This window comes from Thrips palmi, unplaced genomic scaffold (genome assembly GCF_012932325.1).
Source record: "Thrips palmi isolate BJ-2018 unplaced genomic scaffold, TpBJ-2018v1 HiC_scaffold_3, whole genome shotgun sequence".
NCBI lineage: Eukaryota > Metazoa > Arthropoda > Insecta > Thysanoptera > Thripidae > Thrips > Thrips palmi.
The window spans coordinates 2447732-2474139 of record NW_023144630.1 but is presented as its reverse complement, the minus strand read 5'-3'; the positions used below and the strand labels follow the sequence as shown (position 1 = coordinate 2474139).

General features: G+C 54.0%; 6 protein-coding genes across 8 annotated transcripts; 2 read left to right on the top strand and 4 right to left on the bottom strand.

Moving 5' to 3' along the window:
* The first annotated feature begins 1242 nt into the window (after positions 1–1242).
* LOC117648405 (ejaculatory bulb-specific protein 3-like) lies at positions 1243–3809 on the top strand. Its single transcript, XM_034390912.1, has 3 exons — positions 1243–1450; positions 2898–3038; positions 3787–3809. The coding sequence occupies exons 1-3, from the start codon at positions 1243–1245 to the stop codon at positions 3807–3809; spliced, it is 372 nt and encodes a 123-aa protein (XP_034246803.1).
* Positions 3757–6702, bottom strand: LOC117648404 (putative odorant-binding protein A10; the record flags this gene model as incomplete). The annotated part of the gene is made up of 2 exons (XM_034390910.1): positions 3757–4192; positions 6525–6702. Coding segments are annotated over 2 exons (324 nt in total), but the record flags the coding sequence as incomplete, so codon positions are not given.
* A 523-nt stretch (positions 6703–7225) lies between these two features.
* LOC117647959 (charged multivesicular body protein 4b) lies at positions 7226–10554 on the bottom strand. The gene is made up of 5 exons (XM_034389973.1): positions 10169–10554; positions 9744–9921; positions 9470–9584; positions 9212–9359; positions 7226–9126 (listed from the first exon to the last, which is right to left on the bottom strand). The coding sequence occupies exons 1-5, from the start codon at positions 10347–10349 to the stop codon at positions 9071–9073; spliced, it is 678 nt and encodes a 225-aa protein (XP_034245864.1). The 5' UTR covers positions 10350–10554; the 3' UTR covers positions 7226–9070.
* A 279-nt stretch (positions 10555–10833) lies between these two features.
* Positions 10834–11720, bottom strand: LOC117647960. 2 transcript variants are annotated; one of them, XM_034389977.1, is made up of 2 exons: positions 11550–11720; positions 10834–11329 (listed from the first exon to the last, which is right to left on the bottom strand). In XM_034389977.1, the coding sequence occupies exon 2, from the start codon at positions 11299–11301 to the stop codon at positions 10888–10890; it is 414 nt and encodes a 137-aa protein (XP_034245868.1). In that variant the 5' UTR covers positions 11302–11329; positions 11550–11720; the 3' UTR covers positions 10834–10887. The 2 variants fall into 2 exon arrangements, with proteins under 2 accessions (XP_034245868.1, XP_034245867.1); XM_034389976.1 differs by having other exon boundaries at positions 10847–11327; positions 11544–11716.
* Positions 11721–11804: 84 nt separating this feature from the next.
* On the top strand, positions 11805–16164 carry LOC117647957 (protein tumorous imaginal discs, mitochondrial-like). Of its 2 annotated transcripts, XR_004587845.1 has the most exons (9): positions 11864–12047; positions 13050–13246; positions 13341–13598; positions 13683–13851; positions 13939–14070; positions 14147–14340; positions 14436–14649; positions 14941–15288; positions 15610–15750. XR_004587845.1 is itself a non-coding variant. In XM_034389971.1 (8 exons), exons 1-8 carry the CDS (start codon positions 11864–11866, stop codon positions 15849–15851), a joined length of 1590 nt encoding a protein of 529 aa, XP_034245862.1. In that variant the 5' UTR covers positions 11805–11863; the 3' UTR covers positions 15852–16164. The 2 variants fall into 2 exon arrangements, 1 of the variants encoding a protein (XP_034245862.1); XM_034389971.1 differs by lacking the exon at positions 14941–15288 and having other exon boundaries at positions 11805–12047; positions 15610–16164.
* Positions 16165–16460: 296 nt separating this feature from the next.
* On the bottom strand, positions 16461–20504 carry LOC117647958. Its single transcript, XM_034389972.1, has 8 exons — positions 20370–20504; positions 20211–20293; positions 19784–20133; positions 19412–19707; positions 19122–19341; positions 17629–17874; positions 17318–17328; positions 16461–16936 (listed from the first exon to the last, which is right to left on the bottom strand). Exons 1-8 carry the CDS (start codon positions 20502–20504, stop codon positions 16580–16582), a joined length of 1698 nt encoding a protein of 565 aa, XP_034245863.1. The 3' UTR covers positions 16461–16579.
* Between the last annotated feature and the right edge of the window lie 5904 nt (positions 20505–26408).

Sequence of the window (26408 nt, the reverse complement as noted above, 5' to 3'; positions counted from 1 at the left end):
ACGTGTGACCCCACCAATGGACTCCTCGTTCGGAGAGCAGACCATTTGTGGGGTCACACGTTCGGTTCGAGTCCCATTCAGCGACTCTGGAGCTCAAAACGCGTCTGGATTTTTGGCCGCCTCCACCGGTCTTCTGGCCCGCTGTGCGTGCCCTTCCTGGCCCTGCGGATTAAACTTCCCGGATAACTAGCTACAGCCGCGCCTCCGCGCCGCGATGAGCCCCGACAGCCTCGACAGCCCCGACAGCCCCGACAGCGGCTGCTCGATGACTCGGCGGCCGAGGAGGTTGACGAGGTCGACGAGGCCGACGAGCAGCACGACGGCGAGGAGCAGGGCAACACGTGGCTGCCTTTGGCCGCACGCGCCTCCGTCGGCACGGTCGGCACCAAAAAGACGAAAACTGAAAAAGATGAGGGGCGGCCAAACTTTTTGCATGAATAACCGAAAGGGGAGTTTGCCTACAGTCTCGCCCGGCAGTCTCCGGCACGGCCTGCGGTACTAGTGCCGCTAGTGCGGTGCCCCGGCCGGCCCCACCCCGCTCTGCCTCTGTCTCGCTCGCACCCCAGCGGACCGTGGAGTGCCCCATGAGTGCGAGAGAGACAGAGAGTCTGATGCTCTCCCCGACCGCACCGCGCCGCACCGCGATGTCATCGTCGCCTCCCCCCCCCCTTTTGTTCGTCAAATCGGCCATCCCGCCCGAACCTAAGTCTTCGGCAAACCGCAAACAATTAAGCCTCTCGAGTCGGGTCCACGGCCACTCCATTCGCTGGAAATTTGCCGAACTGGAGTAGTTCAGCTCCCGAAAGTCATTTTTCAGCGTCTGGTAAGGCATGCGAAACATCAGGTCACTTTGGTAATGACCAAATAGCCGATATTTTTTTTTAAATTCACACCAAATATTTTTTTAATTCAGAATTTAAATGTACTACTAGTGCTCGTTAGTTTATTCTTATGTCACTTGCGCGTGCCTAAATTGATAAGTGAAGACTGCATATGATTTTGTGTGTGTGTGTGTGTGCGCGCGCGCGCGCGTGTGTGTGTGTGCGTGTGTGTGCGTGCCCCCACTTGGAACGGTTCCCCGTCCCCAGCGTCCCCAGCATCGCTGGTCCAGCGAGTCCGGCGCTGGTCCGCTGGTCCAGCGACCCGCAGCCCCAGGTGGTGCCAGCCTGCCTGCCCCTCAGACTCTCAGACGGTCCACTGCCCCGCTCGGCTTGGCTCGGCTTGGCTCGGCCCTGCTGCACCATGTCGAAGCTGCAGTTGTCTGCGGCCGTGGCCGCGCTGGCCGCGCTGGCGGCGTTGGCGCCGTCGACTCGGGCCCAGAAGCTGACCGCCGCCACCATCCGCGCCCAGGACGTGGACAGCATCCTGTCCAACGACCGCCTCCTGTCCAGCTTTGTCAACTGCGTCCTGGACAAGAAGCCCTGCAGCCAGGACGGCCGCGAGCTGCGCAGTGAGTACCGACACAGTGGATTTGCCACCGGCGGAGGCGGCCAAAATCCCAGACGCGTTTTGAGCTCCAGAGTCGCTGAATGGGACTCGAACCGAACGTGTGACCCCACCAATGGATTGCTCTCTGAACGAGGAATCCATCGGTGGGGTCACACGTTCGGTTCGAGTCCCATTTAGCGACTGGAGCTCAAAACGCGTGAGGAGTTTTGGCCGCCTCCGCCGGTCTTCTGGCCCGCTGTGCGTTGCACCAACACCAACAGCTGCCATGCTTTTGCCGTTTCGGCTGCGAACGACGAGGCGCTAAAGGGAGGACCAAATTGGCCTTGAGTGATACTGTGACACTGTGAAACTGCTTCCCCGTAAGCCGGTGCTTCCTTGCAGGTCCGTACGGCCCGAGGTACGACCACGAGTCCTGGGCGACGCTCGTCCTGTGGTCGCCGCTGATTAGCGAAATGACGCTGCCAGGCCTCTGGGGCATGTCGTTCTGGCACGTGAACGCCCTCCGGTTCGCTCCCGTTCGGTGACCCGCGCTGGTGCGGTGCCGTGGGTACCCTGCGTACCCTGCGTACCCACTGCAGGTGATTCCCCACACCGTAAGGCAACACACACGGCGCGAAACTGCCTTTAAAATTACAAAATTTTACCTGGTAATGGGAGGGACACTGGACCAAAAATGTTTGAAAACAACAATAGCCAGGCCAAAAGAAAAGACCGATTTCTTTCATTTCTTTTAATTTTAACTGGGGCTTTGTCTCACTGACTCCGTCACCGAGTGCGCGCAGAACCGGTTCGTGGGCAAGTAGCCATTCGCTCCGCGTGCACCGAGGCTCTGTTTTTGCTCGCAATAGCGGCTGGATTGAGCGACGTTCGTGTGTTACACTGTGTAAACGAGCTACTTCATAAAGAACATCGCCCGTGAGGCGGAGAATGCGGTTCCAAGTTCCAAGGGAGTAAGGATCGAGTGGTGTTCTCACCAGTAGCAATCCGAACGCCACCTGCTGCACGCTTGTCTTTCTCTCTCTCTCTCTCTCTCTCTCTCTCTCTCTCTCTCTCTCTCTCTCTCTCTCTCTCTCTCTCTCTCTCTCTCTCTCTCTCGCTGGAGCGTTGCCACTGCTGCTTCTTTCTCCAGAATTCGTGGCACGCGCTGCTGCTGGAGTGGTGCGATTTTGACGCAACTCCGGGACAGCGCGCCCTTTCGACCTCACCGACGCGAGGTGCCGCGACGTCAAAGTGGATTTCAAATTCAGTTCTTGCTTTTTTTATGCGATCGGGTCATCGCGCAATGCGTCTGATTTTTTTTTTTTTTTTGCTTTTTTGTTGGTGTGTTTGTTGCTTGTTCTGGGAAGGAGCCGCTGACTCGCACCACGACGGGGCACTACGCCCGACTACGCCGCCATCCGACACCCGCCATTGCCGCAACGAATTGAAACAATGTCCCCCTGTTGCAGAGTCGATACCCCAGGCGCTGTCGACGGGGTGCGCCTCGTGCTCGCCGAACCAGAAAGTGTTGACGGAGAGGGTCATCCGACACCTGCGCGCCAAGCGGCCCCGCGACTGGGCCGCCCTCACGGCCAAGTACGACCCCTCGGGCGAGTACGAGCGCCGCTTCTCGTCCACCACCCCGCGGACGACGGCCACCTCGACGGCCCCCGACAAGACGCCCCGCAGCGCGCCCAAGCCCACGGCGCCCACGGCCTCCACCGAGGGCAGGGGCGGCAAGGCCCGCGCCGCCGCGACCCGCGCCGCCAGGCCCAAGACGGCCACCCCGGCCACCCCGGCCTCCCCGTAGACAAACAGCGTGGGCAAACCTCATCGGCCGCGATGAGGAGAGGAAAAAAGGAGTCGGATTTGGGCGGCGTTTGAACCCCAGCCCCGGCCTGGCTGTGGCTCCACTGTGTGGCTACACTGGGCAGTCGGAGCGGGTCAAGGCCGGGCGGCCAAGCGCCAGCAGGGCTGCCAACGCCCCAACCCGAGCCAACCCCAGACGCAGCAGAACAATGGAAAAGAATTCAATAAAGACAATGTGGCTCGGCGGGGCGTTGAACCCACCCCTGCGAACCCAACGGTTGTGGATCTTACAGTTCTACGTGAATAACCCCATGACCCGTTCCAAACACTCGGCGCACGTCAGGGCGCGCGCCGTTCTCAGAATCAAAGTTTTCTGTTTATCCTAATTTCGGGTACGTACCGCACCGCGGCCCGACAACACCGAACCTTCAACCTTCCCCCCGTGTCTACGTGTGTGTGTGTGAGCGTGGTCTCTGTTCTGGAAGGGGCGCAGGGATATGTTCAGAGCGACCACACCTCTCGGCTAATTTACACTATATTTATTTACAGAATCTGCTTCTCACTCCGAATAAATACAAAGATCACATTGGCGCTGGATCAAACTCTACACACAGACGCTGCCGAAACCGGCACGACCCGTAACAGTCCACTGCTAAAAAATTGAGCAAAACTTCAGGTACATGTTCAGGAAAGAGACTTCCGAATCGCCAACGCGCGTTCTCGTAAAAAAGTGTACCGAAAATTGTCAATTTTTCTGTCAGTTCAATTCGGAAGCCAAATCATGGTACGTTTGGTGGGGGCGGCCTGCTTCAGCCGGAGCGGAGGTAGCGCGCGGTGATCTGCTGGTAGTCCTGGGGGTAGTTCCTCTCGATGTAGTTGATCAACTTGCGCGCGTTCTGCGACTGGGTCTGCGTACAGCGACCACACTTGTTGTTAAGGACCTCCGGAATGGCCTCTGCAACAACAAAAACAACAACAATCAAGACGACAACAACAACAGGGGCAGTCACCCTTATCCCTCCCCCAGTTGGGTTCATAACGCCCGGTAGGTGGGCAACCCGCTCGACATCCCCCGAAATAACCTAAAACCTCCCCGCGGACAGCAACAAAAACATGACTGACAAACCTCGGCAACCGATCGCCGTAAAAACGGAGACGGTAAGTTGACGACATCGCCGATTTTAGTTTAGGGGTATCGCGTAAACGGCTTGTGCTATTTCAGTACTTTGGGGAGGGCACTGGACACAGTAAGCCGGCGCAGGCGGCCAAAGTTCTAGACGCGTTTTGAGCTCCAGAGTCGCTAAACAGGACTCGAGCCGAATGTGTGACCCCACCAATGGATTCCTCGTTCGGAGAGCAATCTACTGGTGGGGTCAAACGTACGATTCGAGTCCCATTTAGCGACTCTGGAGCTCGCAACGCGTCTGGAGTTTTGGTCGCCTGCGCCGCGCCGGTCTTCTGGCCCACTGTGTGCCACGCCCCGCCACGCCACCCGCTGGCGACCAAAATGCCGTTGTATTGGCTTCGCCGCTTCGCCAGGCTTCGCGCTGCGCCGGGTCAATCCCGGGCCGTTACACAGTGTGTTACACACCCCGGGGCCCCGCAGAGCCCCGCAGTGCCCCGCGGCCACGCACCGCCCGGTCGCCGCGCGAACCACAACCGCGTAGCCGACCGAGCCGGCCGCCTCGCTCGGCCGGCTCGGTGCAGTTACGGCCACACTGTGGGCTGTCGGCGCTGTCGGCCCGAGCGGCCCCGACGAGGCGAAGCGGCCGAAGCGGGCGAAGGTGCTTCTTGCTGGCCGTAAGGTCATCACCAGAAGGGCAACGCTCCGGACCGGCCGCGACACGGTTCGCTCCGTCTCCCTCGCACTGGCGCGGCGCCGCGTAGGGGTGCGAGAGAGACAGAGCGGCGAAAGCAGCTGATCCGCCCCGGGCCGCCCCGGGCTGTGGGGCTGCCCCTGACACCCGCCACGAGATTTTCGTACTTGAGGGCGAGAAGGGAAGGGGTTAGCTGACCCGCAGCGCAGCACTGTGGGCCAGAAAGCCGGTGGAGGTGGCCAAAATTCTAGACGCGTTTTGAGCTGCAGAGTCGCGAAACAGGACTTGAACCAAGCGTGTGACCCTATCAATGGATTCCTCGTTCGGAGAGCAATCCATTGGTGGGGTCACACGTTCGGTTCGATTCCCATTTAGCGACTCTGGAGCTCGAAACGCGTCTTGAGCTTTTGGCCGCCTCCGCCGGTCACCTGGACCACTGTGCGCCGCGCCCCGCAGGCCGGCGGGAGCGCCGAGCGAGGTGTGCTGCCACACAACAACACTCATTTAGCACTGAAGTGGAAAATTCCACTAGTTAAGTATTGTTAGGGTTGCCAAACCCTCCTGCCCACGAGGCAACTTCTCGAGAGGAGATCCCACCACAGCCTCGGAGGCAGGCCGAAGTTGGCAACCCTTTCGACACGGGTGGGATTTTTCGCGGTTGGGTTTCCTGTGCGCGCGGTGCAGCCTTGGGCGCAGCCTGGCGCGTCGTGAACCGCGCGGGTGCGTTCTCCGTTCACAGCTCGCGTCACCGCGCCGGTCAGATCAGGTCAGAAGGTCACGAGGTGGGAGGATCGAAAGAGCAAACTGAAATCCATCATGTTCTGGAACGCGCCCCCGCCCTGGCGGCCCGCGCGCCAATATTCCGCAGACAATACCCCAAAGCGAGCGGGGTAACCCAACGTCGAGGCTTTTACGGGCATTTATACGAGTGGTGCTGCAGGCAGATTCCGAAGAGGCGTTTCGGCGCTGTGTCTCTGTCGCACTCATGGGGCGTTCCGTGAGGGTGCGAGAGAGACACAGCGACGAGACGGGCGGAGCAGCGCGCGCAGGGCGGCGTGGCGTGGCGTGGCCTTGGGTGCTTTACTGCTCCAGCCCACCTGCTGGAACCGCCGCTCGCCTGCACCCCGCGCCCCGGCGCCGTGCCTGGCCGCGCCGAACACCCTCAAGTCCTCTCGCGAATCAACGCGCCGAAGGCCGAAAGCCACCCCCAATCAACCATGAAGCAATCTACCTCCGGTTGTACAGTGGGTCAGAGGACCGGCCCGGCGGCCAGAACTCTAGACGCGTTTTGAGCTCCAGGGTCGCTAAACAGGACGCGAACCGAACGTGTGACCCCACCAATGGAGAGGAATCCATTGGTGGGGTCACACGCTCGGTTCGAGTCACATTTAGCGACCCTGGAGCTCGAAACGCGTCTGGAGTTTTGGCCGCCTCCGCCGGTCTCCTGGCCCAGTGCGGATTGAGACTCACGCTTGAGCTGGTTGCCCAGCCGGTTGCAGGGCCCCGTGCCCTTGACGCAGCTGATCTGCATCATGACCAGGTTGCGGTCCCCCAGGAAGCCGTTGATGTCGCCGTTGCCGATGCTGGCCACGCTGCCGCGCTGCGGGGCGGCCTCCACTGACGCGAGGGCGGCCACGGCCACGGCCACGAGGGCGATGCAGGCGGTGCGGGTCATGGTGGTGCGGGGCGCGGTCGAGTACAGAGACTGTGCGCGGGCCGCCTGCACTCCCACCTTTATACCGCCTGCCCGCCCCCGCCCCCCTCCCCACCCCGGCGACTGCAGCCTGCTGCAGCTGTCCCCCGGCGTCCCCTAGAGTCCCCGAGCCACTGGCCCGTCTCCGGGGGCCCATCATGCGCCCCTAAACGGTGAGAGCTGAAGCGCTGTAGAATGCCATAAATGGGGAATTGAATTTTAAAGCTTCTCTTTGCGTAGCGCCGGTGTCTCGTTCTCGTCTCGCCGCAGGAGTGTCCCTTGAAGCGTGCGACCTCGTTAAGCCACTGCCCGCCTCTTCGCCCGGGCCGACCCTCGGGCCCTAGTGACGTCATTTTCGATGGTGTGACTCATTTTCATTCTTAAATTCTTCAATTTGTTCAAGCTAGGGTGTTTTTTTTGTTGTTTTCTTTTTTGGAGAAAGAGTTATGCTGGTCTTAAAAAGTATTAACTGTAAATGAACGATGGTGCTTTTTTGTTATGTATTTTCACAATTGTTAGAATAAACAACACATTTACAAGAACTGTGTCATAATTTACAGTATGTGCAAAAAGTTTCATGTCAAAAAGCTTCAACTTAGCTAGATTAGGATGGGTATTACCACTAAACTTATTATTATCAAATAAGGAAGTAATCACAGACAACAGAAGGTCAGAAAAACAGATCAAGAAAAGCAAAATCAAAAATTAAACAATTAGATACATAACAACCCATTCATTGATTCTTTTCCTGCTGTAACTGCTTTCAAGAATGCTTGTTAAAGCATGTTTTTACCTTGAAAAGGATAATATTTAGAAGTGCTTAGCAGACCATGGGACTTGATTAATTTTTCACAAAAACAAGTAGTAGACAGCCATTCAAAAAATTTAAATAATGACCGCATGCTAACTGTCAGAATAACAACACAACAGAATTGTATCAACCATTAATGCCAACTTTCCATGCTGTCAAAAATAGTAGACACAAAAGATTTTCATAGATTAGAGTTAATTTACAAATTTCAAAGTGCTAAATCACAGGCTCATTTTCCTTTGCTCATTTCGGTTCTGCTTTCCGATCATAAATTGATTCTATGATGCTGGGCAGTCAAGGTAGAAACAATCATCCCATAGAAAAATAAATCCGGCAAAGAGATCATGACATTTAAAAACAGAAGGGGAAAATAAGGAAAAGCTGCTACTTCAACCATTTACTGCTTCACAAAACTGCAACAGATTGAAAAGTTAACAAAATCCGACTGTCTTTAAAAAGAGCCCTTTTCTCCAATTTTTCATAGCGCAAAAAGCACTATTTACTAAACATATGGCTTTTTGAGCTATTGAACACAAAAACTTTCAGAGCAAACTTCCTCCAGAAAGGCAAGAATCAACAGTAGAAGCAAATCCTTCATTATAAGCCATGAAATTAAACAGTTGCATTGAAGTTACAACAAAGGCATCTTGTAAGCATAGTACAGTGAATTACATTGAAGTGTCATACCCTCACTCACACAAGTCTATGAAGGCATCATAAATTATTTTAGTGACACTACATTGTTATCTCGCATTGATCAACACAAGTTTAACTTCATTGCACAGTAACCAAGGAAAATTAATTCAACAGGCAACTTTCTCAAGAAGGCAACATATGAAAGCAGAAATAACATTTTGAATGCATATAATCAAATGGCAATAAGATTGTGAACAGTTCAGAAGCACCACAAATTTTGTAAGAGTCATGAGGATGGATGGAGGAGTCATGTGAGAGAGAGTAATAGAGAGCTGGCCACTGTCCGGGCAGAAAAGATTTAAGGAAACATTGACGTACGCACCAGTGAGCCAGTTCTCAACAGCAGCTATTTCAAGGACAAAACAAATTTCAAGCCATTGAAAAATACAGTGTTATCATAGCCTACTTGGAGCTGTACTCCAAAACTTAGATACATTAACATTTTGGTGCCTGATTCTACTGCTTCTGGAACGAAAAATCAGTTCACTTTGATAAAATACACACTTCATTTCACCACTCCCACTGTAGTATGTGTAGATCCAGGAGACTAGCTACTACTCAGCACAAGATGGTGTAGTCACAACTATATACAATTAACACCACTTTGACATTTCAATGACATTTCAAAAAATAACTTGGCCACCTCAAAATCTTGAGGGGAGAAGCAACTTTTCTTAGCATATACACAAATTGTAATTTATTGTACCTTTTTTGAACGGTCATTTTGAAAAAATATTTGAAGCATAGTTGTGTTTTCAAAAGCTAAACCCCATTTAAAACACTTAAAATGGCAAAACAGATAAAATATGCCGTAATTTATGAAGCCCATGATTGCATTTCACGAAGAATGTCCTCATCTTCCTCTTCTTTTTCTACAAAAGAAAAACACAGAATAAGAGCTTGTGCCAAGAAAAAAGTAACATATAACCATTACACGACAAACCAATTGAAACTTACTGGACTTAGCTTTGGAGGTTGACGCAGGAACCTTAGGTAGTTCGGTCTTAGGTGCTTCGGGCAGTTCGTCTGCAGTTGGTCCAATGTCCAATAATTCCTTATCTAACTCTTCCTGTTCTAATTCTTCTAACTCCCTTTCTAGTTCATCCTGTAAATTAAGAGAGACACAGAGGTGAATGTTGAGCCAAAATATCCTAGATATGGATATAGAATACGGATAAGAGATCATAAACCACTATGAAAGTAGACACTACATACCTCATCAATGTCATGTCCGAAGGCGACTGGATTAGAAATGGCATCAGATATTTCCCTTGCAACATCTTGCTGCTCAGCAATGTCATCCATCATGTCGTGGACATCATCCACATCCCTGAAAAACATTAATAGCAGGTATTAATCGGATTCCTGAATAGCGTCATTTTTTTCTGGTAGGCATTTCCAAATAACTTGCTAGTAACAGGCAAACAAAAAAAATCCAAGCACGCTAAAGAATTGTGTGGGGGAATTTGCGATGAAATCAGATACATACATGTGTTTGTGAGCAGCCTTGAGAGCATCGGCGGCACCCTTCATTGTAGTGAGAACAGCCGTATTGGTATTAGCACCCTCGAGGGCTTCTCTCTGCATTTCTATTGTTGATAATGTGCCGTCAATCTGTTGCAGCTGCTTTGTGTACCGCTGCTTCCTCTTGAGGGCTTGCAGAGCAGCTGTGAACACACCACACTTATCGTTAAACAACCCGAAATTTAATATACAAGAGTCAGAGTGCTATGAACCATTCTGAAACACAATGACATTTACAACAGAGAAAATACCTCATGAAAGTTAATCATCCCATCTACAGATAAATATAGCAGTTGGCAAGACCAGACGAACAGAAAAATTAAAATTCATAGAAAAGAAGGATGACAAGGTCATGGTTAGGATCTACAACGCAGGTGTTTGTCAACTAACCTCTCTTGTTTTTCTGTCCATTTTTCTTAGCTGTCGCGATTTCTTGCTCGATTTTCTTTTCGAGGAATTCCTGCTTTTTGATAAGCATTTCCTCCGTTTCCCTCAATTGTTGAATTGCTTCACCCGTTGTGGGGGCTTTGTTTTCCTTCTTGCCCCCGAAAACTTTGCTCAGAAAACTCATCTTGGAGGTGTGTTGAAAGCAACAGAAGCTTTAAAAAAGGAACTGCGTCCGCTCACAGCACGGGCAACACAAATAATGGTCACAACAACTCGGGAAAAGCACGACAACTCAAAAATGAGTCACTCCTCCGTTGACATCAAGGGTCGCTGAATCGCAGATTTCGTTGTTTGGCCCTACACCAACGCGAATGTGTCATCCAAAATCGGAAAGCTGATGTGGCCTTTCTCCAACACCCATCGTGAGGCTACAATGTGTCGCGGTATGAGAAATTCCGATTCATCCCCGCGGGAATCTCAAACAGTTACAGTGAGCCGGACACACACTGGGCAAAAAGAAATGGTAGTGTCAGTGGGCGGAGGAGAACTTGAGCCACTTTGAGACTATCTCGAGGTTTCTTGTCCATCGCTCGAGTATGGTGCAAGGGAAGACCATTCATCACTTATGTACTCATTGCAGAAGTGTGTCACTTTGAACATGGAAGGTCGTTCTGGCAGTAAGAAAACAACAAGGTTTTAAAAAGTATTCAATGCGGTTTAATTCAACTGACAATAAATCTGTGTTCTTTGTTGTCGCCTGCTTGTAATTCAATAAGACCAACATTCCAAGCATTAATATCCTCTCGTACAACTTCTATTGGTACAAGATAATTCAAGTATAATCTCATTTTTCCTTTACCATTCTCTCCTTTTAGAGGAACTTCTATAATGTAAATAGGTTTTGGCTCAACCTCTTGTAAAGGTTCATATCTATCACCCATAAATCGGGAAACATCACCCATTTCTAAAGGTGGATGACCGATGATTGCATTCACTCCTTCATGTGCAGCAACTTTAGACGCAGCTTCTCTGAACCATTTCGCATCCTTAATTTGATGTTGATTTTTCCCATACACAGCAGCGGCGAGAGCACCTGTTGCTGCTGCGAGGCCAACTGCAACCTTGACAAGACCCATCGAGTAGCACAGAGGACGTCCGTGATCTGAAACGGACGTAAATCAACAAGGTAATTGGGAGACAAATGACAGACTTATCAATAAGAAAATATTTACGAAAGAAAAACGGCAGAAAGTGATGAAAGGTAGACAAGATAATGGAAAAAATTTACAATTTCACTTAAAGCAGAGGGACTAAAACTAGCTAAAGATAAAATTGGTATCGATAAATTGACTCAACGTCGCTTAAGATCAAACCACACCTTCCTAATTGTTTCGCTGGCTTTTCAGTCTGTACCAATCAAAGATACATGTTCCAATTCCGGTATATGAAAATCTTTTTAAAAATAACTATTGAATCTACAGTACACAACAAAGTAAAAAACTGTATCCAACGGGAATATTTTGGTTAGGATAGCAGACGACTCCCCCACCACCTACCCGACACTCCCCTTTTACGAAAAATTTACTAGCCTCACATGCTTATTGGCAGTATTTTCCTGTAAATAAAGTATGTGGCTAGTGAATTTCTCACCGGTCAAAGGTTAGGTTAGGAATTGGACACTCGCTCGCGGTCGCGAACATGGCCACGCGGGGTTTAGTCCGAATATTTAACTTTAAGAGTCCTTCTTTCAATAATTTTTCAATACTTTCAACTCGACCGTCGGACAAATGTCTATCTTGCTCAAGGATTTCTGGTTTGGCGGCTGTCTGTGGCACTGCTAGACTGTACAACGATGTCCTTGGCACTTGTAATCAACACACAGGTAGACTTTCTTCTCGTGTTTATTTGATTTATCTCACAAAAATGACAGTGTTTTAGTCGTTAATTAAGTTCTATCAATCGCATCGTATACCGGCCCGTGTTTTCTGTAGATTGTCATGGCGCAGTGCGAGGATTTTATGCATGCTGAAACATCCCTCGTTTAGGTTATACTTTCCATGTCAATTTTTATGACTTAATTTGCCTTGAACCGTGCAGTTTTTACTCGTTCTTTACACCCTCATTTCAAAATTTAGGTTAATGTGAAGAGAACGAGTATTGTGCTCAAAATCGGTTTTTGTTAGCTACATGATTCAACTCGCTATGCACACAAGGAAAACCATATGTAATGTACTCATTTGAAAGATCAAAGCCTCCTCTTTAAGGCGTAAATGAAGTATTTTTCATTTCACTATGAAAGTTTTTGAGCAAATGAAGATTGAAAATGTTTATTAAAACTGGCTGGTGTCTAGTAATGAGAGGTTATAACACTTCGTTTTTTCGTGATTCATATCGAATTGGCATGTGCCATAGCAAAAATCCACCCCCCTGTGCTTTGTTTAACATTTTTCATTTGAGGATTATCTCTCTTAGCAAACAAACATTTAAAATATCTGCAGTTTTTCAACCTTCCTTTGGACGGCCTGCCGCTAACATCGGCGACCCGTGGCGCCACCACGCGGATTTCAAACGAACTACTGTAATGGCGGTAGAGTTTGAACGTACTTTCATTTCGAGCTTAACAATTATTTAACCACCTGGCCACTTTTGATAACCACTAGACATCCTTCATTCACAAAAAAAAATGTGTAAAGAACGAGTTATTTATTTAATATCAATTCATTGATATTTCGCACCATCCTTTAAACTTTTTTTCTTTACTTCTTGTTGACTTTTCTCGCATATTCTTTTTTCATTTTTCTTCAAGATAATTTCTTTAATGTCAATTGGTGGTTGTTATTTTTAGATCTTGATTGCTGATGTAACTTTGCCCCTTTTTTCCCAGGCTCTGCAAGAGGCTTTCATACCTCATCAAGTCTATTTAAGAAAGACTACTATGATGTTCTCGGAGTTAGCAAAAAGTCTGACCCTAAAGAAATTAAGAAAGCATACTATCAATTAGCAAAAAAGTATCATCCTGATACAAATAAAGATGATCCTAATGCTTCCAAAAAGTTCCAGGAAGTTTCCGAGGCCTATGAGGTATGCAAATGCTATTGGACAGTAGAATATACCTCAAGTTTGAAAGTCACTATTTTGTCATCTTCAATGAAATTTCTGTTTGTTCTGAAACCAGGTTCTGAGTGATGAAAATAAGCGCAGAGAATATGATGCCTGGGGCACAACGTCTGAGCAAATGGGACGTGAGGGTGGTGGTGGTGGTGGTTTTGGAGCAAGAAGAGGATCAGGCGCAGGTGCAGGGACTCAGCAGAGATGGGAATACCGAGCCTCTGTTGATCCGGAGGAGCTGTTCCGAAAAATATTTGGCGAGCATGGATTCCAAGGATTTAATGATTTTGCAGAGTCAGCATTTGGATTTGGAGCGGGTCAAGAGGTAAAAGATAAATATTTGTTTGTTGATATTTTTCATTCTTTTATCCATTATGAGAGTCTTTTTCATTGACATTGATGTTTCCAGGTCACAATAGAGCTAACATTTGCTCAGGCTGCTCGTGGAATCAATAAAGACATTGATGTCAACATTGTTGACACATGTCAAAAATGCAAAGGAACCAGAGCAGAGCCAGGAACCAAGGCTACAAAATGCCAAAGTTGTAATGGTTCTGGAATGGAAACTATTAAAACAGGTCAATGTCTTTTTTTTTACTGTGTAAATTTCTACTTTTGATTTGTTGCTTTGCATTGTCATCTTATATACTTGTTTGTGTACTCAGGTCCGTTTGTAATGCGTGCTCCATGCCGAGTTTGTAATGGAACCACAATGGTTATTAGGCATCCTTGTCAAGAGTGTGGAGGCAATGGGAAAACATTGCAGCGCAAACGAGTGACCGTACCGGTTCCTGCAGGTAACTTTCAATATTCTCTTTTTAAAATTTATTTTTATTGATCATAGTTTGAACTTTGTTATTTATTTTTCCATAGGCGTCCAAGATGGTCAAACACTGCGTATGACTGTTGGGAGAAAGGAACTCTTTGTAACCGTGCGAGTTCAGAAATCACCTTATTTCAAGCAACAAGGTGCAGATGTCCACACTGATGCAGATATTTCCTTGTCACAAGCTGTTTTAGGCGGAACAATTCGTGTGCAGGGAGTCTATGAAGATCAGACAATACAGGTGTGTACTGTTCACCATTACCTTTAGTTCCATTTCATTATATTGCAAATTTTTTTACTTACATTTTACTAACGAACATTTTGATTTGCCCACAGATATCTCCTCTAACATCCTCACATACCAAAATTTGCCTCAAGGCCAAAGGAATGAAACTAGTATCAGGTTATGGTTATGGTGACCATTATGTCACAATAAAGATCAAGATGCCAAAGTCCCTGACACCAGAACAGAAAGAACTGTTAACAGCGTATGCTGAGCTGGAAGAAGACACACCCGGGACAATTTTTGGACTCACAATCAAGAAAGATGGTAAGTGACACCATTAGCAAGTACTTTCAATTAATTATCTGCAGTAGAGTTAATCAACTATGACATGCCTGAGTAGCCTAGATTTGCCGGGACTTTTTACCCTTCATTCACACTAGAAGTTCCATATTTTCATGACCTTGTTTTGTGTTTTGTTTCATTTATCTGATTCATCTGTTACTTGTTCTTCTTATGCTGGCCATATTACTTTTTGTTTCCTCTGCCGATTGTCGATGGTTATGGGATCAATTGGGAGTACCTCAATTTTTATTGTTCTTGGTTATGTTGGTGCAGGGAATCCAAAGTCAACTCCTAAGATGGCTGGTTCAGAAGAACAAGTAATAGCAGAACAAGAAGAGAAGAATGAACCACTGTTTAAGGGAATCCTCTCTAAAATTAAAAAAGCTATTTTTGGATGATAATATTAGTTATAATAGACAATTTTATTCTGTAAAAAAAATAAATTTTAGACACCAAGTTGTTGAATGTCACTATTGAGTTTGTCACCAGTATTGAATGGTTGTATGATATTATTATCTGCAACCTTTTTCAGGGAAAAACTAAGAATTCAATCTGAACTAGTACTTTCCACTGAATTTGTTTTGCTTTGGGTGTGGCCATCATTTCTATGGGTTTACATTGGTAAGCAATAGACAGTATATGGTCTTTGATACAAAAATATTTGCTAACTGTTTTAAGCCCCTATTGTTTTGAAATGTTTTGATCCTCTTTTCCTATTGTGGTGCATGACGTCTGACTCCATCACTCCCTTGCACACTGCTCTTTCCCTCTCTCTTAGCATTCCTGTTTTGGACCTACCAATTGAAAATATTTTACCCCTAAATTTCTCTAATGTGTGAAGTTTGTGAAAAGAAAAATTTATTCCCACAAAATCATTCCTGCTCAAATTCTGTTTACTGCCAATGTATATTGTAAATAGAAGTATATCTGTCTGGTTTTCAGGTCGCAAGGTCCGATTGTTCCCCAAAGATGACCCCAAAAAAATTAGTGACTCAGACTCTGTTGAGAATGGCGTTAGTGAAAAAAGTGCTTCCAAGGCAGATGGACAAGAAAATAGTAATGACGAGCCTGTCAAAAAGGAGAACTCTTCTGAAAGTACTGACAGTACACCAGTGGCAAACAAAAGTAAATCTGTGATAGATGAGAACACTAAGAAAGAGGCAGAAGAAAAGGTTAGGCAATAAGAGGAAGGTAGTAGTTTTTTTAATGTGTAGTGCAGACTGTACATTTATAGCAACATTCTGATAATATTAACTCGGTAGCAGAATATTAATCAATCTGTTACCGCATAAACATTTATGGTTGAAAGGATACTGCAACAAATGTCAAGATTAGACTTTCAGTTTAACTGTACTGTTTTTTTGGAAGCGCTTGCTGATCTGCTATGTATTAGTCCAATAGCTTATCAAATGTAGGCAATCAGAACCCATCAACTGAACTGTGGCTGTTCCAGAAATATTTAATAAATGTTATGTTTGCATTTATGCCCCAAAAAAATCTTATTTTAATGGAATTTTATTCCTTCACATTTATTTACTTTAATGTAGAGTACAACTAACACAGACTGCTTAGTTAAAAAAAACACTATACCGATGAACACAAACAAGGACACATTGGAGAGAGTATAAAGGTAACATCGACTTAACAGGTAGAGCTAATCTAAAGACAAGTCATTGACACACTCTTAAAACCTTACGAAGTATTTTGAGCGATTTTGAGCATACGTGTAACAAACTAAAATACTTTGTTATACGAAGAAATAGTTCGTAAATTACGAGGTATTTTCTTTGTAAGCTTACGTATGCTCAAAATACTTTGTTTTACAAACTACTTTTCTTTGTAAGGCCCAAAATAGTTTGTAAGGTTTTCTCAGTGCAGGAAGCATGGCTGGGCTACGCGAGGCTGCGCGAGGCTAGGCGTTGTAGTAGTCGTCGAGGTCCAGGATGCCGAGGCTCATGGCCAGGTCCGTGGTGGCCGTGGTGGCGGGGGCCTGCAGCAGCGCCACTGCCACGGCGGCTAGCAGCACGCCGCCCTCCAGGTAGGCGGCGTAGAACACGCGCACCCAGCCGGGGACGCGCGCCACGCCGCCCGCCGCCGTCAGCGACAGCGGGAACACGAGCCACTCGGAGGCGGGCAGCGCCAGCACCGCGCCGAACACCACCATGCCCAGCACGTAGTACGCCAGCAGGGAGCCGACGGGCAGCAGCATCGGCGCCCAGCCCGCCCAGCGCGACGCGGCGCGCGCCTCGCCCTCGCCCTCCTCGCGCCGCTTGCGGCCTGCAAGGCAACGACAGTGGACTTGCCAGAAGACCGGTGGAGGCGGACAAAATCCCCGGACGCGTATTGAGCCCCAGAGTCGCTAAATGGGACTCGAATCGAACGTGTGACCCCACCAATGGATTGCTCTCCGAACGAGGAACCCATTGGTGGGGTCACACGTTCGGTGCGAGTCCCGTTCAGCGACTCTGGCGCTCAAAACGCGTCTAGAGTTTTGGCCGCCTCCACCGGTCTGCTGGCCCACCCTGCGATGCGGATGACGGACATTACGGACGGTCCCTGGACTAGTTGCCTGCTCCACGCGGAACGCGGACACGCCAAGGCACGGCCGTGCCGATGCCGTGCCGATGCCGTGCCGATGCCGTGCCCCGACTGCACCGCCGGCTCGCGTGCGCTAGCGTACGCTGGCGTGCCCCCCGCCCCTCTTGACCTCCGTGCACGCAGTGTGCCGCACAAATAGGCCAAAATTCACACGGTGCACCGGCTTCGAGAGGGTTGTCAGCCTCAGCCCGCCTACTAGCCAAGATCTGCGCTTTGCTCTCGAGAAGGCCCCTCAGCAGGCAGGTTGAGGTTCGCAACCCTCTCGACACCGGGATTTTTGCCTACTTGTGCGGCAGCACTGTTTGGACAGTGTGTCGGGGGGTAGGGGCCAGTAGAAGGGCCAGAAGACCGGTGGAGGCCCACTGTGGGTAGGTAGGGAGAGGGTCCACCCACCTGAGGCCGGCCAGCAGGAGGAGCAGGCCGAGAGGTCGTCGTCGGCCACCTGCTTGTTGGCGGCGGGCGCGAGCACGGGCAGCAGGCGCGGCAGGCGGGTGCACAGCAGGCGGCCCAGCTGCAGGGCCATGATGACGTTGAGCGGGATGCCCACCACGGCCAGCACGACGGCGGCGAGGCGGCCCAGCGGCGTCCGCGGCACCGGCGCGCCGAAGCCTGGACAAGGCCGCTCGTTCAAGAGAAAGAAAACAAAGACGCCGCCACGGGGATTCGAACCGGGGCCGCGCCGAGGCGGGGCTTGTCTAGGCACTGGCCGACACTAATCGATCCTCTTGGCAAGCCGCACCCTCGGCTTTCTCTCTCTCTCTCTCCTCTCTCGCCGCCAGCCGGCCAGCCCCTTGGAACCTGCTGCCACTACACCCTCGGCTGCACCTCGGCACCGCTGCCACTACACCCTTGGAACAGCCCCGCCTGCGGCAGAAGCGCCCGCGAGCTCCGGGGTAGGCAGCACGCCACGCAGCCGTGCGTTGGCCGTGGGAAGTTGCCGACCGCGTCCTTGCAGGCGGCCCGGCCCCGGCGGCCCGCAGACTCATTCGGAGGGAGTTCGTCGCTCTGTCTCTCTCGCACTCATGGGCGTCCTCCACAGGTGCGAGAGAGACAGAGCGAGGGCTGCTTGGGCAGCACCGCGACGCCACGCGGACGGCGCAGCTATTTCTGGCCAGTCCGGAAGCGGCCCTGCATATTAAGCATTCAATAATTCCAGCTATAACGCTGCGTGGCAGGGCAGCACAGTGGGCCAGAAGACCGGTGGGGTGGCCAAAATTCTAGACGCGTTTTGAGCTCCAGGGTCGCTAAATGCGACTCAAACCGAACGTGTGACCCCACCAATGGATTCCTCGTTCGGAGAGCAATCCATTGGTGGGGTCACACGTTCGGTTCGAGTCCCATTTAGCGACTCTGGGGCTCAAAACGCGTGTAGAGTTTAGGCCGGCCTTCTGGCCCACTGTGGGCAGGCAGCGCAGTGGCCTGAGGGTGCCTGAGGGTCTCAAGGCCACTTTTGTCCCTCTTCATTGTTGCGAGCTGCCCGGCCAGGACGGCCAGGCCAGGACTCCCTCGTCATGCCGACTGGGCGCTAAAGGCTAAGGTCAGGCGAGGCGCCCCGCGCAGCGCGCCGTCCAAGGCAAACGCTGTTGCCATTAAGGGGCGGCCATTTACAAGGGGCAGCGGTTCGTCCTTATAAACGAAAGGGCACTGCTAGATCAGGCCCGCGCCCCGAAAGATCACGCCGCGAGCCCACCCCGCCTCCCCGCCGGTGGGCACGGCCAGGGGCGAGGCCAGAGGTGTCGCTAAGGTGTTGGAGCGTGTTGGAGGGCACCCGGCCAGCGAGGACGAAACCCTGCTGGCAACGTCATGGAGCCGCCCCACAGTGGGCCAGGAGGAGGCGGCCAAAGCTCCTGGCGTACCCAGGGTGGTGAGCAGCGAGGCGGCGAACAGCAGGCCGCCCGGGTAGGTCCAGATGCGCGCGCCGCCCTCGCCGGCGCCGCCCTCGCCGTAGCCAGCCGCCGTGGCGCGCAGCAGCATCTGCTCGTGCTGCTCGACGGAGCGCTCGATGAGCCCCCGCCACCGGACGTCCTCCGGCGCGCCGACGCGGAGGTCCGTGGCCAGCTGGATCACCATGTCGGCCTGCAACCGGAGGGAAACGATGCAGTGTTTGCCGGCCCTTTCGACACGCGCATCCTGAGAAGACACCCACCTGCACCCTGTTGAGCTCCTGCACCTGCAGGTCCTCGTGCGGGCCCTCGGTGGTGTGGAAGGCGGCGGCGCCCACCAGGGCCAGGACCAGGATGATGACGGCGAGCCCGCTGATGCAGAACACCGCCTGCAGCAGCCACAGGCACACGCCGCCCCTGGCCAGCACGCCGCCGCGCCGCCCCCGGCTGCAGCCGCAGCGGTGCTGGGGCAGCACGAACAGCTGCAGCGGCGGCGGGCCCGCCACCTGCACGCCCGCGTCCTGGGAGGGGCAGTGGTGGCACCCCCGCTCCGGGTACACTGTGAAAGGAGCGCGCCACTTGGAACCGACTTCGGAAACAGGAAGCAGACGCACGCAACATCACGGCGGGCTCACCGAAGCGGACGAGGTGGTCGGGGAAGACGGGGTCGTCGCTGAGGCGGTGCTTGGGGACGTCGCCGGCGACGCGCGTGCCCTCCGGGCCCTCCGGGTAGCTGCCGCTGCGGAGGTGGCCCTGCTGCCGCTGCCGGTGGGCCTGCTCCGTGGCGAGGGACACGGTGGGGACGCCGTTGGCGGCGACGCGCGACACGCCGTTGGCCGCCGTCCTGGCCGCCGTCCTGGCCGCCTTGGGGGCCTTGGGGGAGGGCGGCGAGGCCGGCCTGCCCAGCACGATGTCCCACGTCGACGTGGTGCTGGCGGTGCCGGTGAACAGCTCCGGGGGGCCGCCTAGCGACCAGCGTTGCGGCCTGCACGCCCAGGGAAAGGCTACGTGTTCAAGTCAAGCCAAACTACTTGCTCGGAGCTAGCGGACGGACGGACAGACCTCGGGGCCGTCTGGCTGCACGCAGTCACGGTGATGGAGCGGCCCTTCTGCGGCGCGGACCGGGTCATCTTGTCCTGCACTACCTGCAGAGGGCACACCACAAGTTTGAGCAACAAGCACGGGCGGTGCAATAATGTCTGCAAGTCAGAAAGCACGCACTTTGACTTTGTACGTGGAGTCCGTGTGGTGCAGCCTCCGGTCCGCGGAGGCCGTCGTCGAGTCCGAGTGGTGCCTGTGGTGCTGCAGCGTCCGGGACGTCCGGGCGGCCTCGGCGTCGCCCTCGCCCACCCCCATGGCGTCGGCGTGGCTGGCGGCACTAGCGGCCTGCAGCGAGCACACATTCGTCAACGACAAACCAGCAGGCTGCCTCAAAAGAAAAGAATATTTTTAGAAGGCGCGGGGATTCGAACGCAGGTTCTCAGGGCGGAGGGACGGCCTCGCTGACCCTTGACTTTTGCCTGGGGAGCGCGCCGTGCATCAACGCGACTCCGGTTGCAGGGCCAAGGCGCCAAGAGCAGGGCGGCGCGGAGGGGGGGGGGGGGCTACCAGTCTATTTTAAAGCGGCCGGCCACTGCCCCTGCCTTCGCGCTGTCTCTCTCGCACCCCTGCGGGACGCCCCAAGAGTGCGAGAGAGACAGCCAGAAGAATGCACCTGGTCCTTGGCCTTTACCCTCACCGTCGCGTCGTCTGGGTGCTCGGCGGCGCGGCCTGCATGGCCTCCAGCGGGCCGGGGCCGCTCCTGGACATCCAGGGCGGGCCGCGGCTCGGGCGAGGAGGACGGCGACGTGGAGGCGGCGTCCAGCGCCCGCACGGCCTCCACGGGCTGCACGAAGTGTCCGGGGCGGCGCGGGTTGGAGCACGCCGACGATGCGTCCGCGACGTCCGCGGCGTCCACGACCGCAGTCCGCGCCGCCGGCTGGGGGGTCATGCCCCATGAGCCGCGCGGTGCCGCGATATCGGCCTATCGGCGCCCTGGTCGCCCTGGTGCACGCCGGCCTCCGTCACGCCCGCCTTGTTGTTGTCGTCGTTGTTGTTGGCGGCGGGAGCGACGCCCTCTGCAACGACACAGAAGCAGCGTCCGGCCGCCGCGAGGTTTCCGTGGGTTAGTCCTGGCGGAGGACCACGTGGCCCCACGCGACGCACTGGCATACCATTCGCAGCTCCAGAGTCACTTCGTCACTTCGTCACTTCATTACTTCACCGCGATCCCGCAGTCCGAGTCTTCGCGCTTCCGAGTTGGAGGTCTTTTTTTGGAGGGGGAGGGGGGCCGCCTGGCATTTACTGCGGAGCCCCGCGCCTTCGCGTTCGGCCTAGAATAAATGTTAGACTAATGACGATGAAATTCAAAAAGCGCGCACTTTGCGGCGGCCCGCGCAGTCCCGGCTGAAGGCCAGTCGCCCTTCCCTCCGCCGCACAGTGGGCCAGAAGACCGGTGGGCGGTCAAAGCTCTAGACGCGTTTTGAGCTCCAGAGTCGCGAAATGGGACTCGAACCGATCGTGCGACCCCACCAATGGAATGCTCTCCGAATGAGGAATCCATTGGTGGGGTCACACGCTCGGTTCGAGTGCCATTTAGCGACTCTGGAGCTCGAAACGCGTCGAGGGTTTTGGCCGCCTCCGCCGGTCTTCTGGCCCACTGTGCGGCGCTCCGCCTTTCCCGCTGGCCGAGGGCGCCAAGGGCTGGCCAAGGCTGCCAAGGCCAAGGTGCACACGCTGCAAACCGCTCCACACCGGACGGGAGTCGCGCCCCGCGGCACGCGGCACGCGACAGCACGGGGCCTCGCTTTAGACTTTAAAGACGCGTGGCGCGGCTCGGCGGATTTGCCACAAGACCGGTGGACCGCAAGACCGCAAAAGGCCCCCGATCATCATTATGTTTTTACCCTTCATGACCAACTTTGTGAGGCTACCGCTCCCAAACTAGTTGCGGTCAATAGCCTTCCCGATACAGGGCATGAAAGAGTAGGGTCTTAAGAATACTAGGACGTCGAGGGAGGCCTTTTACGGCGACTAGATTGGACACAGTGGCCATCCAAAGTCAGCAAAATCAGCAAATTTCCGAGATTCGACCACTTTTTGACCAACTTAGTCGGAAAATCGTTGCGGTCAAAGCCAAAATCGTTGTGGTCAACGTCTTCCCGATGCAGGGCATGAAAGAGTAGGATCTTAAGAATACTAGAGCGTCGAGGGAGGCCGTTGACCGCAATTAGATCGGACGCAGTGGCCATCCAAAGTCAGCAAAATCAGCAAATTTCCGAGATTCGACCACTTTTTGACCAACTTAGTCAGAAAATCGTTGCGGTCAAAGCCAAAATCGTTGTGGTCAACGTCTTCCCGATGCAGGGCATGAAAGAGTAGGGTCTTAAGAATACTAGGGCGTCGAGGGAGGCCGTTGACCGCAATTAGATCGGACGCAGTGGCCGCCCAAAATCAGCGAAAACGGCTACTTTCGTCCTATATATACTAGGACTCTTTGACCAACTTTGTGACGTTACTGGTCCCAAACCCGAAAGGCCCCGGCAGATTTTTCTGCCTGTCTGACCTGGCCAGTCCGAGCCTGAGTGGCGCTGCACTTACGGGAGAGACGCTCGCTCAGGCGGCCGTCACTGCGGCACTGCGCTGCCGTGCTGCCGGCGGTCCTCACTCCGAGATGCAGGCCATCTTCGGCAGCTTCCGCCACGAGGGTCCGCGCGGCGAGGACGCTGTCGGATGAGCCGCACCGCCAGCCGCCATCGGGCACCGCGGCAATCACTGGTACACTGGTGACGAAACGCCCCCCGCCGCGACGGGGGCCTCGTGGTAGGACCACGCAGACGAGCAGTCGCGGCGACCGGGACGACCCCGGAAGACCGTTCGTCGGCGACCTCTGGCGGTAGAGCCAGTCACCGGGACGCGCGGTTGGGTTCGGCGGCCGGCCGACCAGGTTCTCGTTGACGTTGTTGACGTCAGCGAGGATGGCGACGACGCGTGAGCCTGCACACCTCGGCGCGACGGCGACGGCCTACTTGGACTCGAGCGGGCGTCCAACTACAGTGGGGCTGCGTGGTGGGGCCAGGCGGAGCCGCAACTGCCGCCACACTACAAACGGAGAGGAGGGGGGACTCCGGCTGGCTGGGGGTGTTTGGCGAGGGCGGGGGTAGAACGGGTTACTGCGGCAGGCCCGGGGGAGGGGGATAGTTTTGACCGCGCAGGTGTTGGGCTGGAAACGGGGAGGTGGGGCCGGCGGGGAGCGGCGGGGGAGGAGGTGGAGGGGTGCACGAGGGGAAGCACGTGATAGTAAGGTAGGTCCGTACCGCGCTGGCGGAGAGAGCGGGTAACCTTGGCTGCGTGTGTCTGCGTGCGTGACCGCGCACTCGCGTGAATAGCGGTGTGTCTGTGTGTCGGAGACCGTCGAGACGCGTTGACTCGCGTTGAATCGCACGTGCGTCGCGTGGTGTGACCCTGCCGGCCCGTGTGGCTTGAGAGCCTCAAAGCCCTTCAAGCCGCTTCCCGGCTCTCGGCTGCCCTCGCCCGGTCCGATTCGATTTTTCTCGAAACTCGAACCCGAGCCGCGGTCATCCCGTAGAGTGCGGGGCAGAGGCGGCAAGAACCGAGCGAATACAGTCATCTAGCTGCTCGCCGCGCCGTGACGCTCACGAGGAGTCTGTTTGAACAAGCCTTCCAAAAGCTTGCTCAGCTGCGGGGTAGTCCAAACCCCGAGCTGCGTCAGTCTCTCTCGCACGCCTAAGGAACGGGTAGCGGAACGCCCAATGAGCGCAAGGGCTGAGTTCTGAATCAGACTGCTGCTACCCGGGGCCCCGGGGACTGATTCCGAGAGTCGTTTTCGTCGCTCTCTCTCTCGCACTCATCAGCCCGAGCCGCGCTGGGCAGCGGCGTGAAAGCGGCAAACTGCCTCTTCGTTGTTGTGTTCCGAAAAAGGGACCGCCGTATCGACCAGGCTCGCGGAAAAGAGACAAAACGATCGCCGGGCCTCGCCCTGCCGAAGCGTGTACTCCTCTTGTATTTGCACAGAGCGCGCGGGGCAGATAGCGAAGCGCACGAGCTGTGTACTAACTGTCAAGTGGAAAGCCGAGTGTCGACTCGATAAACCAGCAATCTTCCCCTTGCCTTTTCCAATCGCAAGAGGATCGCCAATTGTATCTAAAGCGGTTGGGAATGGTTGGGAAATGCTTTCTTTTCTCCCCATTGCTTGCGGCTCGGAACGGCCGGGCCGTTTTGTCTAAACAGACAGTTTTCCCGACGTTCACGTTGACGCCGTGCAGAACGGCGTGGGGAGGGCGGGGTCAGTGTCTGTCCATGGGCAGCCCAGGGCAGCCCGGCAGGCTGACTCCCAGAGTCGCGCCGTCTCTCTCGCACCCCTACGGGACGCCGCACGAGTGCGAGAGAGAGGCCGCCTCTCGGAAGCAGCCTGCTGGCCCACGCCACGGCAATCAGCCTTCGTGATGAAACTATCCCTTCATTATTCAACAGCGACTTGGCAGCGCACGTTCGGGAGCACGCACGCCACTCACGCCGTGTGAGAGAGAAAGAGGGTCTGCGTTGGTGTGTGTCGCACAGTGGGCCAGAAGAGGCGGTCACAATCCCGGACGCGTTTTGAGCTCCAGAGTCGCTAAATGGGACTCGAACCGAGCGTGTGACCCCACCAATGGATTGCTCTCCGAACGAGGAATCCATTGGTGGGGTCACACGTTCGGTTCGAGTCCCATTTAGCGACTCTGGAGCTCAAAACGCGTCTAGAGTTTCGGCCACCTGCGCCGGCCTTCAGGCCCACTGTGTGTGTTCGGGTCGCGCGCGGGTCGTCGCGCAGCCCCTCGGCTAGCTCGCGGGCCAGGCCGGTCGGGGCGGCCAGGCCACTGGCGGGGCAGAAAGGGGTCTCGAAGGGGGTTCAAGTTAGGTAAGGGGGTAGGAAATCGGCGAGCTGTTTGCATCGGGGCGTCTGACAGGTATCCAATGCACCGCAATGCACTCCCCCGCGCTGCGCCGCGCCGCCTGGCTCCGCCCCCTTGGCCAGCGAGGGGTGCCAACTCGCCGTGAAGAAGTAACAAAGTAACGAAGGAAAACAGCGAGTACGCCTCGCCACGCTCAGCCCAGCCATGTTTCGTCGACAGACGTTTGAAGAAGGAGGAAGGAGTTAAAGCAACAAGGGTTGCCTGCATGTCCGGAGCTTCGCGTTGAGTTTCTGTTAGAGTTCGTTTGTTCGTTCGTTGACATGGGCAGGTGCGTAAATACGTCACACGTTCGGTTCAAGTCCTGTTCAGCGACTCTGGAGCTCAAAACGCGTCTAGATTTTCGGCCGCCCCCACGGTCTGCCGGCAAATCCACTGTGCCCGACGGTCTCGGACGGTCTCGGATGTCGCGGCGCGGAGGCGGAGGGTCAAGACCAGGGCGTGGTCGGAGCGGCCGATGAAGGGCGCCATCGGACACGCCCTGGCGGTAGTGGCGGGGCCGACGGGGCCGGCGGGGCTGCGCCGTGTCACCAGGGTGCCGGGGGAGGGGGAGGGGAGTTTATTATTCCGTGTGTCCCGCTTCCGGCGGTGCCTCTGATTTGATTGCGAGTGGCGTGGACTGGCGTGGAGTGGCGGCCACGCAAAGGCCCCTCCCCCTCCCCCTCCCCTTACGCCACCTAGCGACCTGATCTACCCGATATTGACACGCCGACCAGCCCCGTGGCCCCGTGGCCCCCCATGCCGTTGGCAATGGCAGTGACCCGCCGACTGTCCGAGCCGATTCCGAGAGTCGTTTTCGTCGCTCTGTCTCTCTCGCACCTCTACGGGACGCCCCATGAGTGCGAGAGCGACGAAAACGACTCTCGGAACCAGTCAGCTGGCCGAGCTGAGTGGAGTGGTTCCAGAGGGTTCCGGTGATTGCAGTGTCGCTACTTTCCATCGGTGCTCAGGAGTCCTCCATGACTTCCAGTTCCCCTCCAGTCGTTCCAGTGGCTCCGTCGTTCCAGTGGATGTCCTTTGCGAGTGACAGGGTGCGGTAAGCGCCGCGACCACACTGTGGCCACAAGCCCTGCTCCGTGACGTGCCGGTGACGTCACACTGCGACGTGACCGCTCGCGTGACTCGAAGCCATGTCGGCTATCTGCGGCCGTCTCTCTCGCACTGCCGCCGTCTTGGGGGTCTTGGGCGTGGAGGCAGTGGCCACCGTGACGTCATCGCCCGCCATCGCCGCAGCGGTAGTGCAGGAGCGGAG